This window comes from Cebus imitator, unplaced genomic scaffold (assembly GCF_001604975.1).
Source record: "Cebus imitator isolate Cc_AM_T3 unplaced genomic scaffold, Cebus_imitator-1.0 Scaffold5, whole genome shotgun sequence".
NCBI classification, from domain to species: domain Eukaryota; kingdom Metazoa; phylum Chordata; class Mammalia; order Primates; family Cebidae; genus Cebus; species Cebus imitator.
The window spans coordinates 14,621,260-14,635,906 of record NW_016107320.1 but is presented as its reverse complement, the minus strand read 5'-3'; the positions used below and the strand labels follow the sequence as shown (position 1 = coordinate 14,635,906).

General features: G+C 40.0%; 1 protein-coding gene and 1 long non-coding RNA gene across 3 annotated transcripts in view; one reads left to right on the top strand and one right to left on the bottom strand.

The window, feature by feature from the left end:
- The window catches only part of IDO2 (indoleamine 2,3-dioxygenase 2), a 61,477-nt gene that overhangs the window by 2,952 nt on the left and 43,878 nt on the right, over window positions 1-14,647 (bottom strand). For both annotated transcript variants that reach the window (XM_017537128.2, XM_017537136.2), the window contains 2 exons: window positions 7,623-7,674; window positions 61-209 (listed from right to left, as the gene is read on the bottom strand). In XM_017537128.2, the coding sequence (XP_017392617.1) occupies window positions 61-209; window positions 7,623-7,674 (201 nt within the window). The remainder of the gene's footprint in view (window positions 1-60; window positions 210-7,622; window positions 7,675-14,647) is intronic.
- Window positions 9,994-14,647, top strand: part of LOC108310261 — a 25,143-nt gene continuing 20,489 nt past the window's right edge. Inside the window, exon 1 of the long non-coding RNA XR_001827682.2 lies at window positions 9,994-10,045. This is a non-coding gene — a long non-coding RNA (uncharacterized LOC108310261). The remainder of the gene's footprint in view (window positions 10,046-14,647) is intronic.

Genomic DNA, 14,647 nt, shown 5'->3' with positions numbered 1-14,647 from the left:
AAAAAACACCTCTGCTCTTACTCCCTCTCCTCTTAAGGGGGAAAAAAATATCTGACTTACCACTTTCCTTGCTATGACGAATGCCCAAGAACTCATCAAAGGCATGAAGCACCGTGCTCTGTGCTGCACTCCCGCCGGAATATTTCAGGGGCTCTTTGGAGACTCCTTCGTACATCAGCCCTGCAGGCATTGCTGGGTTATCTTTCCATCTAAGCAAGAGTAAAAGTGAGAGAGAAGAAAGGGTGCAGGGAGTTAACGGTACATTTTCTGACATGGAAATAGAGTGAACAAGAAAGGGAACATGATTTCAATGGTAATTTTAGGGTGAGGGACTAGGCATCTTTGTAGGGTAAGTACTGAAGCATCATCTGGACTCACGCTTCATAACAAGCTATAAAATCACAGCCCTTTTCTTCCTCATCTAAAGGGTTATTCCAGAGAGGTAAAGGCTATTTAGAGAAGAATTTGTGGCACTGGTCCCACGGCATATTTATTGCAAATACTCAGTTATAAAGATGCCATCAGTGCTGATCAACAGGAACATTTTAGGGGCTCTGGAAAAATTTTCTTCACTTCCTTTGCTAATATCAACCTTGATGACCAGATACTTAAAACTTTGACAAGTAAAAAGCCTCACAAATATACACAAACATCCACAATTAGATACACGGATACACACAAATAAGCACACACACACACACACACACACCCCTTTGCCCTTCCCTGAAACAGTGATAATTGTTAAGAAGTCACCACACTAAACTACCAATTCTAGGTATTACTCAACTTTGCAATCTGTAATCTACAGATGCCACCTGACTTTGAGGATACCTTTATCGAATACTTTGTTGACCACAGGTATTGATAAGAAGGGTGGATGAGAAGAGTAACAGCAGGCAGCACAGAGCAAGCCTGCGCCTCACCAGAAGCTGAAGTCAGGGACATGCAGACAGGCTGGGACTGAGCTGTCCGCCACGCTCCACGAACTAACTGTTCTTCTCTCCTCCCCTCCCTTCCCCTTCCTCCTCTTCTCCTCCCCACCTTTCCTTTCCTTCTTTGTCTTTCTGATTGCGTTTTTCACTGTTTTCTCTGAGTCCCCCCCTTTATGCCTCCATCTGTTTCACTCATTTTCCTGTGTCTGACTTTGCACAGTCTTGAACAATCACAGAGTGTGTGGGTGACTTTATAATGAGTCTAAAACAAGAACAAGCTTATGTCACATTTGCACGTACCATGCTGTATGGTTTATAAAACATCTTCACATTCATTTTCTCATTTGACCTCTTGTGTGTAGATCAGAACATATTGTTGTTTTTTTTTACGGCATTTCACTCCTGTTGTCCAGGCTGGAGTGCAATGGCGTGATCTCGGTTCACTGCAACCTCAGCCTCCCGGGTTCAAGAGATTCTCCTGCATCAGCCTCCTGAGTAGCTGAGATTATAGGCATACACCACCACGACCGGCTAATTTTGTATTTTTAGTAGAGACAGGGTTTCTCCAATTTGCTCAGGCTGGTCTCGAACTCCCAACCTCAGGTGATTTGTCCGTCTTGACTGGGGTTTTTTTTTATATACTTCATTTCATAGGTAAAGTAACAAAGACTCAAAGCAATTAAGGTCTCAGGGTCGTACTGTTAAAGGATGATAGAACCGGAAGTTGATCCCCAAACCTGCAATTCTCTAACTTCATTTTACAAGAACCCCGTATGTGGATTTCCATTTTTACTAAGGAATATCGTCTTTTCCTCTTAAAGCCAGAAACAAGCCACCTTCTCTGTTATGAGTTTAAATAACAGATTTACATTGATAAGTCGCCTTTTTCCTATAATTCTAGAAGTCATTTTGCTCAAGAGAAGGGACACACGCACACACCATGTACACATACAATAGCCACAGACAGACTGCCATGTTTGCTGTTCATTATATTTTTCAAATACTGCTCTAAGTTGGAAGTGCTGTAAGGAGCCAGGTTGTCTTCACTGGGGGCTCTTTGGGTTGGCTGTGCTATGGCTTCACTGGATAAACAGCACAGTGGCCTTTGCAATTGGGGCAATATCACTCTGGAAAGAGATGAGGTACAGAAAGCAGTGCAGGAGAATGGTGGGAAGAGGAAAGGAGAGGTTCCTACTGCAAGGTCCTCACAGGCTGCAGCTGATGGGAGCAAGACCACTACCTCAAGCAAATACGGGATTTAATCTCAGCTTTGCTGTGTATTAACAGTGAGCCTTGGCTTAGTTAATTCACCTCTCTGATCCTCAGCTTTCTCATCTGAGTACATTAGTATCTACCTTATTGGATTATTGTGAGAACTAATAAATAATACCCGCCCAGGGCCTGGCACGTTAAGCATTCAATGAACACTAGCCATTTTCTCATATTATTTAGAGTGAGTTGAAATCCCTGCTCTCCTTTCATTACTATGTAATGTTGTACAAATCTCTCTGAGGCTTAGTTTTCCCAATTTGTATGTGCTTCCTACAGTTGAATAAAATAGGTTCTAGAGAGGTTTTGTGACTTGTCAAATGTTAAGACGCTGGTTTAATAAAGTTGATGAACAACATTTTATGGGGAAGAAATATGAAAGACGTAACTGCTATTGGGTGAGATATGGACACACTTGTTTGGATTTGTCTTTGTAATCTGGGTGATGGTCTTATGTAGTCATTGGGGCTCTTTGACTAGCTCCTTCCCATCTTGACTACTGCTAAATGTTGCAGTCTCAAAATGTCAGTCCTTGGACTGCTCCTACTCTCAGTTCCCAAATGGTCTTATCTAGCCTCATGGATTTAGAAAACAATTATATTCTGGGGGCTGCATGCCATGGCTCACACCTATAATCCCAGCACTTTGGGAGGCCCTGGTGGGAGGATCACTTGTGGCCAGGAGTTCGACACCAGCCTGGTCAGCACAGTGAAAATTCCATTAAAAATACAAAAATTAGCCTGGTGTAGTGTTGCATACCTGTTGTCCCAGCTACTGGGGAGACTGAGGCAGGAGAATCACTTGAACCTGGAGGCTGAGGTTGCAGTGAGCTGAGATTGTCCCACTGCACTCCAGCCTGGGCAATAGAGAGAGACTGTCTCAAAAACAAAAACAAAACAAAACAAAACAAAAAAACCTATATCCTGACTATTTACAAGTATAAAAAGCTATTTACACCTCTAGCTGGACCTCTCCCCTATATTCTCGACTGGAACATCCAACTGACTACTTGACGTGAGTGTGTCCCCAAACTGATTTCCTGATTTCCTTTCTTCTGTGCTAGACTTCTTCCTCCTACACTCTTCCTCATTGGAGTAAATGATGGCTCTGTTTTCTCAGTGAACCAGGCCCCAAAAACCTGAAAATTATCTTTGACTCATATCTTTCTATCAACTTTGATTTCGGTATATATCCAGAATCTGACCATTTCTCAACACTTTAACCCTTCTACCCTAGTGAAAGCCACCACCCCGGACTGTCATGATGGCTTCTCAAATATTTTCCCTGCTACCATCTTTATTCTCAGAGTCTATTTCCTACTTAGTCAATACAGAGATGAGTTTCAGCCGAAGACAGATCATGTTGTTATTCTTTTCAAAGAGTGTCAGTGTGGTCCATCTCTCTCAGAAAAGAAGCTGGCAAAGCTCTACATGATCCAGTCTCTGTTATCACCTCACTCTTCTGTCTTTTTTTTTTTTTTTTTACAGAGTTGATTGTGGTAATTACCTCACCATGTATACATATATCAAAACATCACATTGTACACCTTAAATGTGTACAATTTTTTTTAAAACAGTTTTTTCATTCTTGTTGTCCAGGTTGGAGTGCAATGGCGTAATCTCGGCTTGCCCCAACCTCCACCTCTCAGGTTCAAGTAATTCTCCTGCCTCAGCCTCCTGAGTAGCTGGGATTACAGGTAGGCGTGGTGGTGGGTGCCTGTAATCCCAGCTGCTAAGGAGACTGAGGCAGAAGAATGGCTTGAACCAGGAGGCAGAGGTTGCAGTGAGCCAAGATTGTGCCACTGCATTCCAGCCTGGGCAGCAAGAGCAAGACTTTGTTTCAAAAATATAAAAATAGCATCCTGTAAGCATGTATTATATATCCAGCATATGTAGACCCAAGCATAGTTCTTGAAAGAACATGGCCAGCTTAAGATGCCATCCAATGTCTCAAATGGCCAAGTGACATTAATCAATCTGCCTCCAGTGCCTCACCTTGAAGAGGATGTCACATTGACGGTGACAGAGAAAACATCAGCGTAAAAGTCAAAAAAGATAAAAGAAGCACTCTACTTTCAAAAGTCATGTTCTCTAGCTTGGTAATTCTAGTCTGAGGAAGGGAAATTGTGTTTCTTTGAGTAGACCAAATATTGCTCCCATACATTCTCAGGTCCAAGATGCTACTGTGAAAGCAGAGGAACCATTTTCCTTTCAAATATCTGCAGGCAAGATATTTTTAAGCCTTTTTTGCAGCAACTTTCTAGTAACCCCAAGCAAAGAGGAGATTTTAGTAAAAAAAAAAGAGAGATGACTTTTTTTTTGCCTGTTTTTTTTTCAAAGGTGAACCTCCTTGAGGAATTTAATGTGAGTGGAAACTGAAAGGAATAAATACGTATCATCTACACATGATATATCGCCATTTTTCTGAATAAAAATGTTTTTTAAAAAGTAAGCAAAAAGGCCAGGTGTGGTGGCTCATGCCTGAAATCCCAGCACTTTGGGAGGCCAAGACGGGCAGACCTCTTGAGGTCAGGAGTTCCAGACCAGCCTGGCCAAAATGATGAGATCCCATCTCTACTAAAAATACAAAAATCAGCCAGCATGGTGGTGGGCATCTGTAATCCCAGCTACTCAGGAGACTGAGGCAGGAGAATCACTTGAACCCAGGGAGACGGAGGTTGCAGTAAGCCAAGTTCGCGCCACTGCACTCCAGCCTGGGCGGCAAGGGCAAGACTCTGTCTCAAAACAAACAAACAAACAAAGTACCAATACTGAGATGAAATAAAACACGTGACAAGGAATACTGGGTGCCTCAAGAAGCTGGGAGTAACGCCTGTCCTACAGCCAGCAAGGAAACAGATCTCAGCTCTAGAACCACAAAACACTGAATTCTGACAGCAACCTAAATGAGTTTTGAAGGGAATTCTTCCCCAGATCTTCAGTTAAAAGCCTAGCCCAACAGATAAATTGACTTCAGCCTTTTGAGACCCTAAGTAGAAAACCCAGCTGAGCTTGCCTATGATTCTGACTTACAGAATTGTGAAACAATGAATGCGTACAGTATTAAGCTGCTAAATTTATGGTAAATTGTTATGCAACAAGAGAAAACATACAGATTTAGAGAGCAGTGTGAAGCACAAAGGGACTTTCCAGAATTGGGTGCTTCCTAAATCCCAGCCTTTCTGCATCTGTAGTATAAGTCTGCTATGTGGTAGCATGCAACTTTTTAAAAAATGGTCCATTTTTCTCTTTCTAATCCTATCAAAGGTTTACAGAGAAAGTCTAAATTCTGAGGCACACTTCCAGCAGCTCCATTTCTGCACCCTTCTTTTTGTTTTCCCTTTCGCCCATAAACCATGCACCTATTACTGTCAACCTTGGAAACTGTCTTGCTTCCACTCTGCACCCTTTACAAGGAGGATTCCGTTCCCACTCCCTCCCAGGCTGGACTCCATTTGAAGCGCTTCACACATCAGACCCACCCAATCTAAAGAAAACACTTAGTATGTGTTGCTTCTCTGTCCTTGCACCAATGCAATATATCAGTAATTGATGTTTAGCATTTGCATGTCTCTTGCTGTATCCAGACACTTCTTCAGATTATTTCTATTGATAGCACTTTGGGATCTCTCAGTTAATAAAATGGCCCACTAGATGGTATCTATCTGACATATTCAGCTCATCCATCCATTGCCTCTCTACCTTTCATTTTTCACTGTTTAAAAATTGAACAAAAACAAATAAAAAACTTAATTTTTCAAAGTTAATAGGAAGGCAATCTGATTAAAACATGTCAAGGAAAGAATGGTTCATCTGTTTAAGCAAAGCATATATATAAACGTAGAGTCCTCAGCCAGCCGCAGTGGCTCACGCTTGTAATTCCAACACTTAGAGAGACCAAGGCAGACAGATCACCTGAGGTGAGGAGTTCCAGACCAGCCTGATCAACATGGCAAAACTCTGTCTCTACTAAAAATACAAAAATTAGCCGGGCTTGGTGGTGGCTGCCTCTAATCCCAGCTACTTGGGAGGCTGAGGCAGGAGAATTGTTTGAACCCAGAGGCAGTGGTTGCAGTGAGCCGAGATTTTACCTCTGCACTCCAGCCTGGGTGACAAGAGCAAGACTCTGTCTCAAAAATAAAATAAAATAAAATAAAATAAAAGTAGCATTCTCTATGTGAAGAAATTTCAAGCCATATGACAAAAGAATACTCGGAAATATGAAAAAAAAATGGTTTGGGGTAGTGTCTTAGTCTGTTTCTGCTTCTACAATCAAATACATTAGACTGGGTAATTTGTAAATATAGATGTTCCTTAACTCACAATGGGTTATGTCCTGATAAACCCGTTGTAAACTGAAAATATCACAGGGCAAAAATGCATTTAATATACCTGGCCCACTAGACCCCATAGCTTAGCCTAGCTGCCCTTAAACATGCTCAGAACACTTACATTAGCTTACAGTTGGGCAAAATCACCTAACACAAAGCTTATCTTCTGTCAATGTGTTGAATATCCTATGGAATTTATTAAATACTGTACCAAATGTGAAAAACAGAATGGTCATATGGGCACTCAGAGCAGTTTCTACTGAGTATGTATGCTTTTGAACCAACATAAAGTCAAAAAAATCATATGTGAAACCGTATTGAGTTGGGGACTACCTATAACAGAAATTTATTTCTCACAGTTCTGGAGGCTGGGAAGTCCAAGACCAAGATGCTGGTAAGTGCAGTATCTGGTGAGGGCCTGGTCTCCACTTCCAATGTCCTCAACTCCTGTCCTCACATAGTGGAAAGGACAAGGAATGGAAGGGAAAAGGGTAAAACGGGCCAGGGGAGTTCCCTCCAGCCCTTTATAAGGGCATTAATTCCATTCATGGGGGTTGTTTTCTCCTCTCACAGGAGACATAATCACCTCCCATAGGCCCCACCTTCGAATACGGGCCTGTCACAATTAGTTTTTAACATATGAATTGTGGAGGGACACATTCATTCAAACCACAGTCTAGTTCATCCAGGAACTTTAGAAGGAGAGTCTATGCTGTCCAACCCTGTACTTCACTATTCACCCCTCTACATGCCTTCATAACAAGAGGAAAAAGTAGATATATGTAAGTGATAGAACTGTGTGAGTGACATACTGCGTTTTTCTTCTCCTTCTGTCATTGAGCTAGAATTCTAAGAAGAGTGAATACAAATGGATCTAAATTGCCTAGGGACAATCACTCTGAACTTCAATCTTTAGTCCTCAGTGTTATTTATCGTGCAGATGGTATCCTACTTCTTTTATCTGAGAGGGATCCCAGCAAGGGTCAGTTGGTATGTTTCTTAGGCTAAGAAGTTTCTGTCTGTTTCTCACCTTGTACATTCAGTCAATGCTACAGGCACCTCACACAGGAAAATAACTGAACTATACTTACCCAGAGAGAAAGATCCGGATGACTGCATAAAATATGTCTGGATCTACATAATCTGGAGAAGCAATCAAAATGTGAACTTTATTAGAGGCAAAGAAAGCAATTGGTTACATGTGCCTGGGCCCTGCTGCTCTCCCAGAGCTCCTTCTCTATCTGATATGCACCAAAGCTGGAATGAAAGCTACAGCAGAAGAGGGATAGAATGTTCCCTTCTGCAGTTCGCCTCATGGGTGCTCCCAGAACTTCTAAACTATGCCATATGTTGGCCTTTTCTATTTGTACTTAAAATAACAGCTAAAAAGAGATCAAGGCCACCTGTAAAAATTTAATATTTTAAACAGGCGATGTTTGAGAAAATGAGGGAAGGGAAGAGAAGAAAAGCAGACAGAATCACCTCTCTCAAGGCTTTCACAAGAGATGAAAACTAAATTCATCGATGCGCAATTGAAGGTCTGAATATTCCGCAAAGGACACAGGAGCGGAGCAAGTGTCCCTTGCCCAGGGATTGCCACACTAGGTCAGAGACAGGTTCACTTAGCTTCATGTTTAGCTGCCTTTGGTAATAGAAACAGCTATTTTTTATCTATTCCAATGTTCAGGTATAATCGATTCTTCCAGTTTATTAAATTGTAATGTAAGGAAACCTGCCCTCTTATTTGTACTAAATTTCTTTTCATCAACTTTTGAAGGTTGTTCTATTGTTTTCATAGTAAGACCTCTGAATTCTGTCACCTGGCATATGTCTATCTTACTGAGGTCTCTGTCTTTGTCTGTTTCTGAGATATCAATCAATCAGGCTATCTATGTATCTACATCTTTGATGTGAGACCTAAATAATAATATCTCCATACCATCAACTTCGTTTTTCTACCATCACAAATAGCCTTTGCTCCTATTTCTTTTTCTTGCTCCCTAATTTCTCTGAAGTTCTCCTGATCCTGGTGACTCACGTCTTCCTTCAGCCTCCAGATGCTCCTCCGTCGAGCCACAGCCGGCCTGCTCACATGTGACAATGCCCTATGCGCAAGATTTTTACTGGGTCCTATTTCTATGTCTTACTTATTTGATGCTGTATTTTCACCAAAGCTGATATGAAACTACCGCTTTTTGCTGAAGCAGAATGACTGGTAATACTTTAATATTTTGCCCAACTTAACATATTAAAGGAGGTAAAGTGAAATAATCATTTCAACAGGGGTAAAATATATTTTATGTAAAACAATTTCAATAGAAGTAAAAAATCCATTCATGATTAAAACAGACATGCAGAAAAGTTCAGCTAATTAGGAATAATGTTCTTAAATGGATAAAAAGAAACCACAGAAAAGCCTATGGTATATATTATACTTAACAGTAAAGTATTAAAAACAATTTTTTTAAATGTGAAACTAAACAAGGATCAGCACTTCCACTCAATACTGTGTTAGAGGTCCTAGCCAGGACAATAAGAAAAAAAATTAAAAAGAAATAAGAATTGTTAATTTTATAAATGAAGAAACAAAGCATTCTACTCAAACAATATAATTTATAAATAAAAAACACATATAATCTACTGATAATTATTATAATGGATAATAGTGTTTACCAAGGTGCTAGGTTTAAGGTTAATATTCAAATATCAATATCATTTTTTAAATTGGCAATGAATAGGTAAGAGGCAGTTAAATTGAAAGACACTGTATTAATGAGAAACAAAAATATCAAGTAACTATGAATAAAGCAGAAGATAGGTAAGCCTCTTAGCTTGAAAGAAACTGAAGAAAAACTAGTAAATTAAAGGATATAGTCTTGTTTTTAAATTTATTTATTTTTTTTGAGACAGAGTCTTACTCTGTTGCCCAGGCTGGAGTGCAGTGGCACGGTCTTGGCTCACTGCAACCTCCACCTCCTGGATTCAAGCAATTCTCCTGCCTAAGTCTCTCAAGTAGCTGGGACTATAGGCATGCATCACCATGTCCAGTTAATCTTTGTGTTTTTAGCAGAGATGGGATTTTGCCACATTGGCAAGGCTTGTTTCAAACTCCTGACCTCAGGTGATCCACCCACCTTGGCCTCCCAAAGAGATATATTCTCTAATACCATGTTCATAGGCAGGAAAACTCAATATGAATATCTAAAAGAAGAAATATATTGAAGAGAAGAGTTCTCTAGTATTTCAGACCATATGACAACAGAAGAATATCCAGCAATATGAAGAAATGATTTGAGGTAGTTCACCCAGGAATTTTAGTTATTATGTTATACCATTCTCTGCCTATTTGACTTATTCATAATACAGAAATATTAAATAGAATATCAAAATCATGTCATTTTTCTCCAAATTAATGTAGACATTTAATAAAATCTGAGCAAAATTTCCAATCTGAAATTTTTATTTTATTTTTGGAGATGGAGTCTTGCTCTGTCACCCAGGCTGGAGTGCAGTGGTGTGATCTTGGCTCACTGCAACCTCTGCCTGCCAAGTTCAAGCAATGCTCCTGCCTGAGCCTCCCAAGTAGCTAGAATTCAGGAGCCCAATGCCCAGCTAATTTTTGTATTTTTAGTAGGGATGGGGTTTTGCCATGTTTACCGGGTTGGTCTTAAACTCCTGACCTCAAGTGATCCGCCCGCCTTGACCTCCCAAAGTGCTGGGATTACAGGTGTGAGCCACTACACCCAGCTCCAACATAGATTTTTAAAATGGAACTTGGCTAGCTGATTCAACAGGGCTTGCTCTACTTGAAACTGAGGAATACTTCGAAGCTAGAGTTTTTAAGGTAGATGATATTGTTGCAGGGAAAGACAGATGAAACAGAACAGAGAGCGTAGAAAACACACACATTCATTTTAGAAAATCTGACATAGGACTGTGCTAATACTGCAGGTTTGTGCTTATCTGTAGGAGGGGCATAGAATTTATTTCTTATCTCATACTACTTACAGATAATTATAAATAGTAAGTGGTGATTATATATGAATTAATAACTTAAAAGTGAAAGACAAAACTTTAGAAGAAAATACATACAAATGTATTTATGGCCCAGACATGGCAGTTCACACCTATAATCCCAGAACTTTGGGAGGCCGAGGCAGGCAGATTGCTTGAGATAAGGAGTTTGAGATCGGCCTAGCCAACAGAGTGAAAATCTGTCTCTACTAAAAATACAAAAATTAGTCTAGTGTGGTGGCACACACTTATAATCCCAGCTATTTAGGAGGCTGAAGCAGGAGAATCACTGAACCCAGGAGGTAGAGTTTGCAGTGAGCAGAGATCAAGCCGAGATCAAGCACTTTAGCCTGGGCAACAGAGCAAAGATCTGTCACAAAAAAAAAAAAAAAAAAGTATTTATGACATGATGGTGGAATAATTTCTTATGTATGGCCTCTTAAACCACAAACTTTTACAAATGATTGATAGGTTGACGATATTTAAATTAAGAACTTTTACTTTCAAAAGGCATACGATGAACTGTAACATTTACAACACACATAATTAACAAAAATCAGGCTCCAGATTGTACAAAAAACTTATACAAAATCAACAAGTAAGGTAAAAGCCTAATTAATATAAAAATGGGGAAAGACGGCTGGGAGCAGTGGCTCAAGCCTGTAATTCTAGCACTTTAGGAGGCTGAAGTGGGCTGATCACAAGGTCAGGAGTTCAAGACCAGCCTAGCCAATATAATGAAACCCCATCTCTACTAAAAATACAAAAATTAGCTGGGCATGGTGGCATGCACCTGTAGTCGCAGCTACTTGGGAGGCTGAAGCAGGAGAATTGCTTGAACCAACCCAGGAGGTGGAAGTTGTGGTGAGCTGAGATCGCTCCACTGCACCCCAGCCTGGGCAACAGAGCGAGACTCTGTCTCAAAAAAAAAAAAAAAAATGAGGAAAGACACTTATTTTACAGAAAATAGGCATGAATGAAGAGTAACCATATACACACACACATGCACACACACACACACATAGAGAGAGAGAGAGAGAGAGAAAGAGAGGAGATTGTTTACTCATCAGAAATCAGGGCAATCAGCTGGGCACAGTGACACATGCCTATAATCAATCTTGTTACTTTGAAGGGTCAAGGTGGAGGATCATTTGAAGCCAGGAGTTCAAGAGAAGCCTGGGCAATGTAGTGAGACCCTGTTTCTGTATAAAAATAATTTTTAAAAAATTAAAAAAGGAAATCAGAGAAATGCAAAGTAAAACCATGATGAAGCACCATTATACACCCACTGGACTGGCAACAAACAAATAAATAAAAGACTGACTGAATGAATGAGTGAATGAAGAAATGAAGTTAACAACATTAAATGTGATGGGGGGTGGAATTTCAACATAGTTCAAACATTGTGAAGAACAAATTGGTGTTGGCCAGTAAAATTCAAGATGCATGTACAGTCCTGTTGAACAATTCAACTCCCTGGTGTCCACCCTACAGAAAACCTATAGCTATGGGCATGAATATATGTAATGACATCGCTTTTCCTAGCAAAACAAACTCAAAACAAACAAACAGATATAAGTACAGAATATGTTAATCATAGTTTATTTGCACAAAATGATGCTGTATAGTGGTGAAGACGTGCTCTATCTGTATGATCAATGTGGATGACCCTTAGTGAGACAGGAAAATTGCAGGAAGAAATTCATAAATTTTAATTGTTTTTAAACAAGGTTCAAAACCATACAAAACAAAATAACATATGATAAAATGCCATTTAGGAATACTTTTTCAGTAGTGAAAGAGAATGATTAATATAATAAGATAATGACACCTGGAAGAAATGTTTTGGGAGAATGAAGTTGAAAATAAGAACACAGAAGGTTGCAACAGTTTTTGGTAATAATCTGTTTCTTAAGGTGGAAGCTGGGTATGAGGGTATTTATTTTACAATTATTCTATATATTCAACTTATATATTCTATATTATATATAATTAAATATTTTATTTCTTAAAAGCATAGAAGTTGGGAATGGTGGCTCCTGCCTGTAATCCCAGCACTTCGGGAGGCTGAGGTAGGAGGATTGTGGGAACCCAGGAATTGGAGGCTGTGGCTGCAGTCAGCTATGATCATGACTGTGACACTGTACTCCAGCCCAGGCAACAAAGAAAGACCTTGTCTCAAAAAAACAAAACAAACCAAAAAAAAAAACAAGAAGAAAAACAAGAAAATTTTGCCCAAAATAGCATGATAGCGTATAGCATAGTTATAATGGTTACACAGCTATTAATAAAATTAATAGAGCTAAATATTCTGATTCTGAATCTGATATTCTTTTCATTATCCCCAACTGGTTTATCTTGAAGAATATCAGTGTATTGTGGGAGCTGACTCTGAAGACTGTTGAGAGAGTACCACATAGAGAACTTCCTCCTCTACCAGTTCAGAGCTGGTGAAGGAGGACTGTGTAAGTTGCCCTGCTTTCACATTTAATGTGGGCATTTTGGCTAAGAAGGGCAGTTCCCAGAAGCCAATGACATTATCCTGCTGGGGACCCAGAAGATCTAAACATAAATATGATGAAACCTCCCCGTGTGGCTTTTCCTTCCACGGGACTTTCTAGCGAAGTAGAAAAATAACATCAAGGATTAAACTTCTGCCCAAATGGCCAAGGCCAGCTCCATTTAGTGCCTGGCTAAATGTCTTCCGATGATCCTGTTCTCATTGTTGAGCTAAACACAAAACCTATTGGTCAGGCAGCGTTCCCTTTCAAACCCACATGAATCTCAAGAAAAATATAACGTCTGTTCTTGATTAATTTACCTTCATCTTTTCAAAATTTTGTGTTTAAGTCTTATTATTTTGCTGGGGAAACCTCAAGAAACTTGCTTTTTAAACTTTTCAGGAGTAGAAATTTAGGTTTTACACTGGGAAATAGCTTTTAAACAATGCAAAACTCAGAAAATCATTGCATTGGGTCAATGTTGTAAAGCCTCACACCTAGAATGACTCCAGTATTTTCACATGATATTCTTAACATTCCCTACCAACCCGCCTCAGGGAAGTCACGTGGCCAGTGATTCATTACTGACATACAGGGCAAGGCATTGTAGACACACAATCCACTCCAGTAGATTCAACTAGACAAGCCATGGTCATGACCACCGAACTGTATCTCTCTGGTGTCATTCTTTTATTTATTGATTTTGGGACAGGCTCTGTCACCCAGGCTGGAGTGCAGTAGTGCCATCACTCCTCACTGCAACCCTCCTGGGTTCAAGTGATCTTCCCACCTCAACCTGACAAGTAGCTGGGACTACAGGCACACGCACCACCATACCCAGCAAATTTTTCTTTTTTTAAAGATAGGGTCTCACTATATTGCCCTTGCTAGTCTCAAATATCTAGGCTCAAGCAATCTTCCTGTCTCAGATTCTCAAAGTGTTGGGATTATAGGCATGAGGCACTGCGCCTGGCCAGTCCCCACTTTTAAAGCCTCATATTTCTACTGGATGTCTTATAATCAGCATCAATTAAGCCTCTAAAAAATTTTGTCAATTATTTTTAAAGAAATTATTTAATTTATATAGTCTAGGTAAGAAACAAATTTGGCAAACAATTTACAAAGTTCAGCAAGGTATCTAATGAGAAATATGCTTTCCTCCCATTCCTGACCCCATCAATTCCTCTCACCAAAAGGAACCCATGGTCACTGGCCACTTCTGGTGAATGTTTATGGAGAATATTTCCAGACTGGCCATTGGGCAAGACTTCTAAAGCTTACATTTGACTTTTCTTCTCATTCTCTTGAGGAAGAAAATAAAAAGTTTAAAAACTGCAGCTGGGTGTGGTGGCTCAAGCCTATAATCCCAGCACTTTGGGAGGCTGAGGCGGGTGAATTACCTGAGGTCAGGAGTTTGAGACCAGCCTGGCCAACATGGTGAAATTCTGTTTCTACTAAAAATACAAAAATTAGCTGCTTGGGAGGCTGAGGCAGGAGAATTGCTTGAATCAGGAGATGGAGGTTGCAGTGAGCCAAGATCACACAACTGCACACTCCAGCTTGGGCAACAGAGCAAGACTCCATCTCAAAAAAAAAAAAAA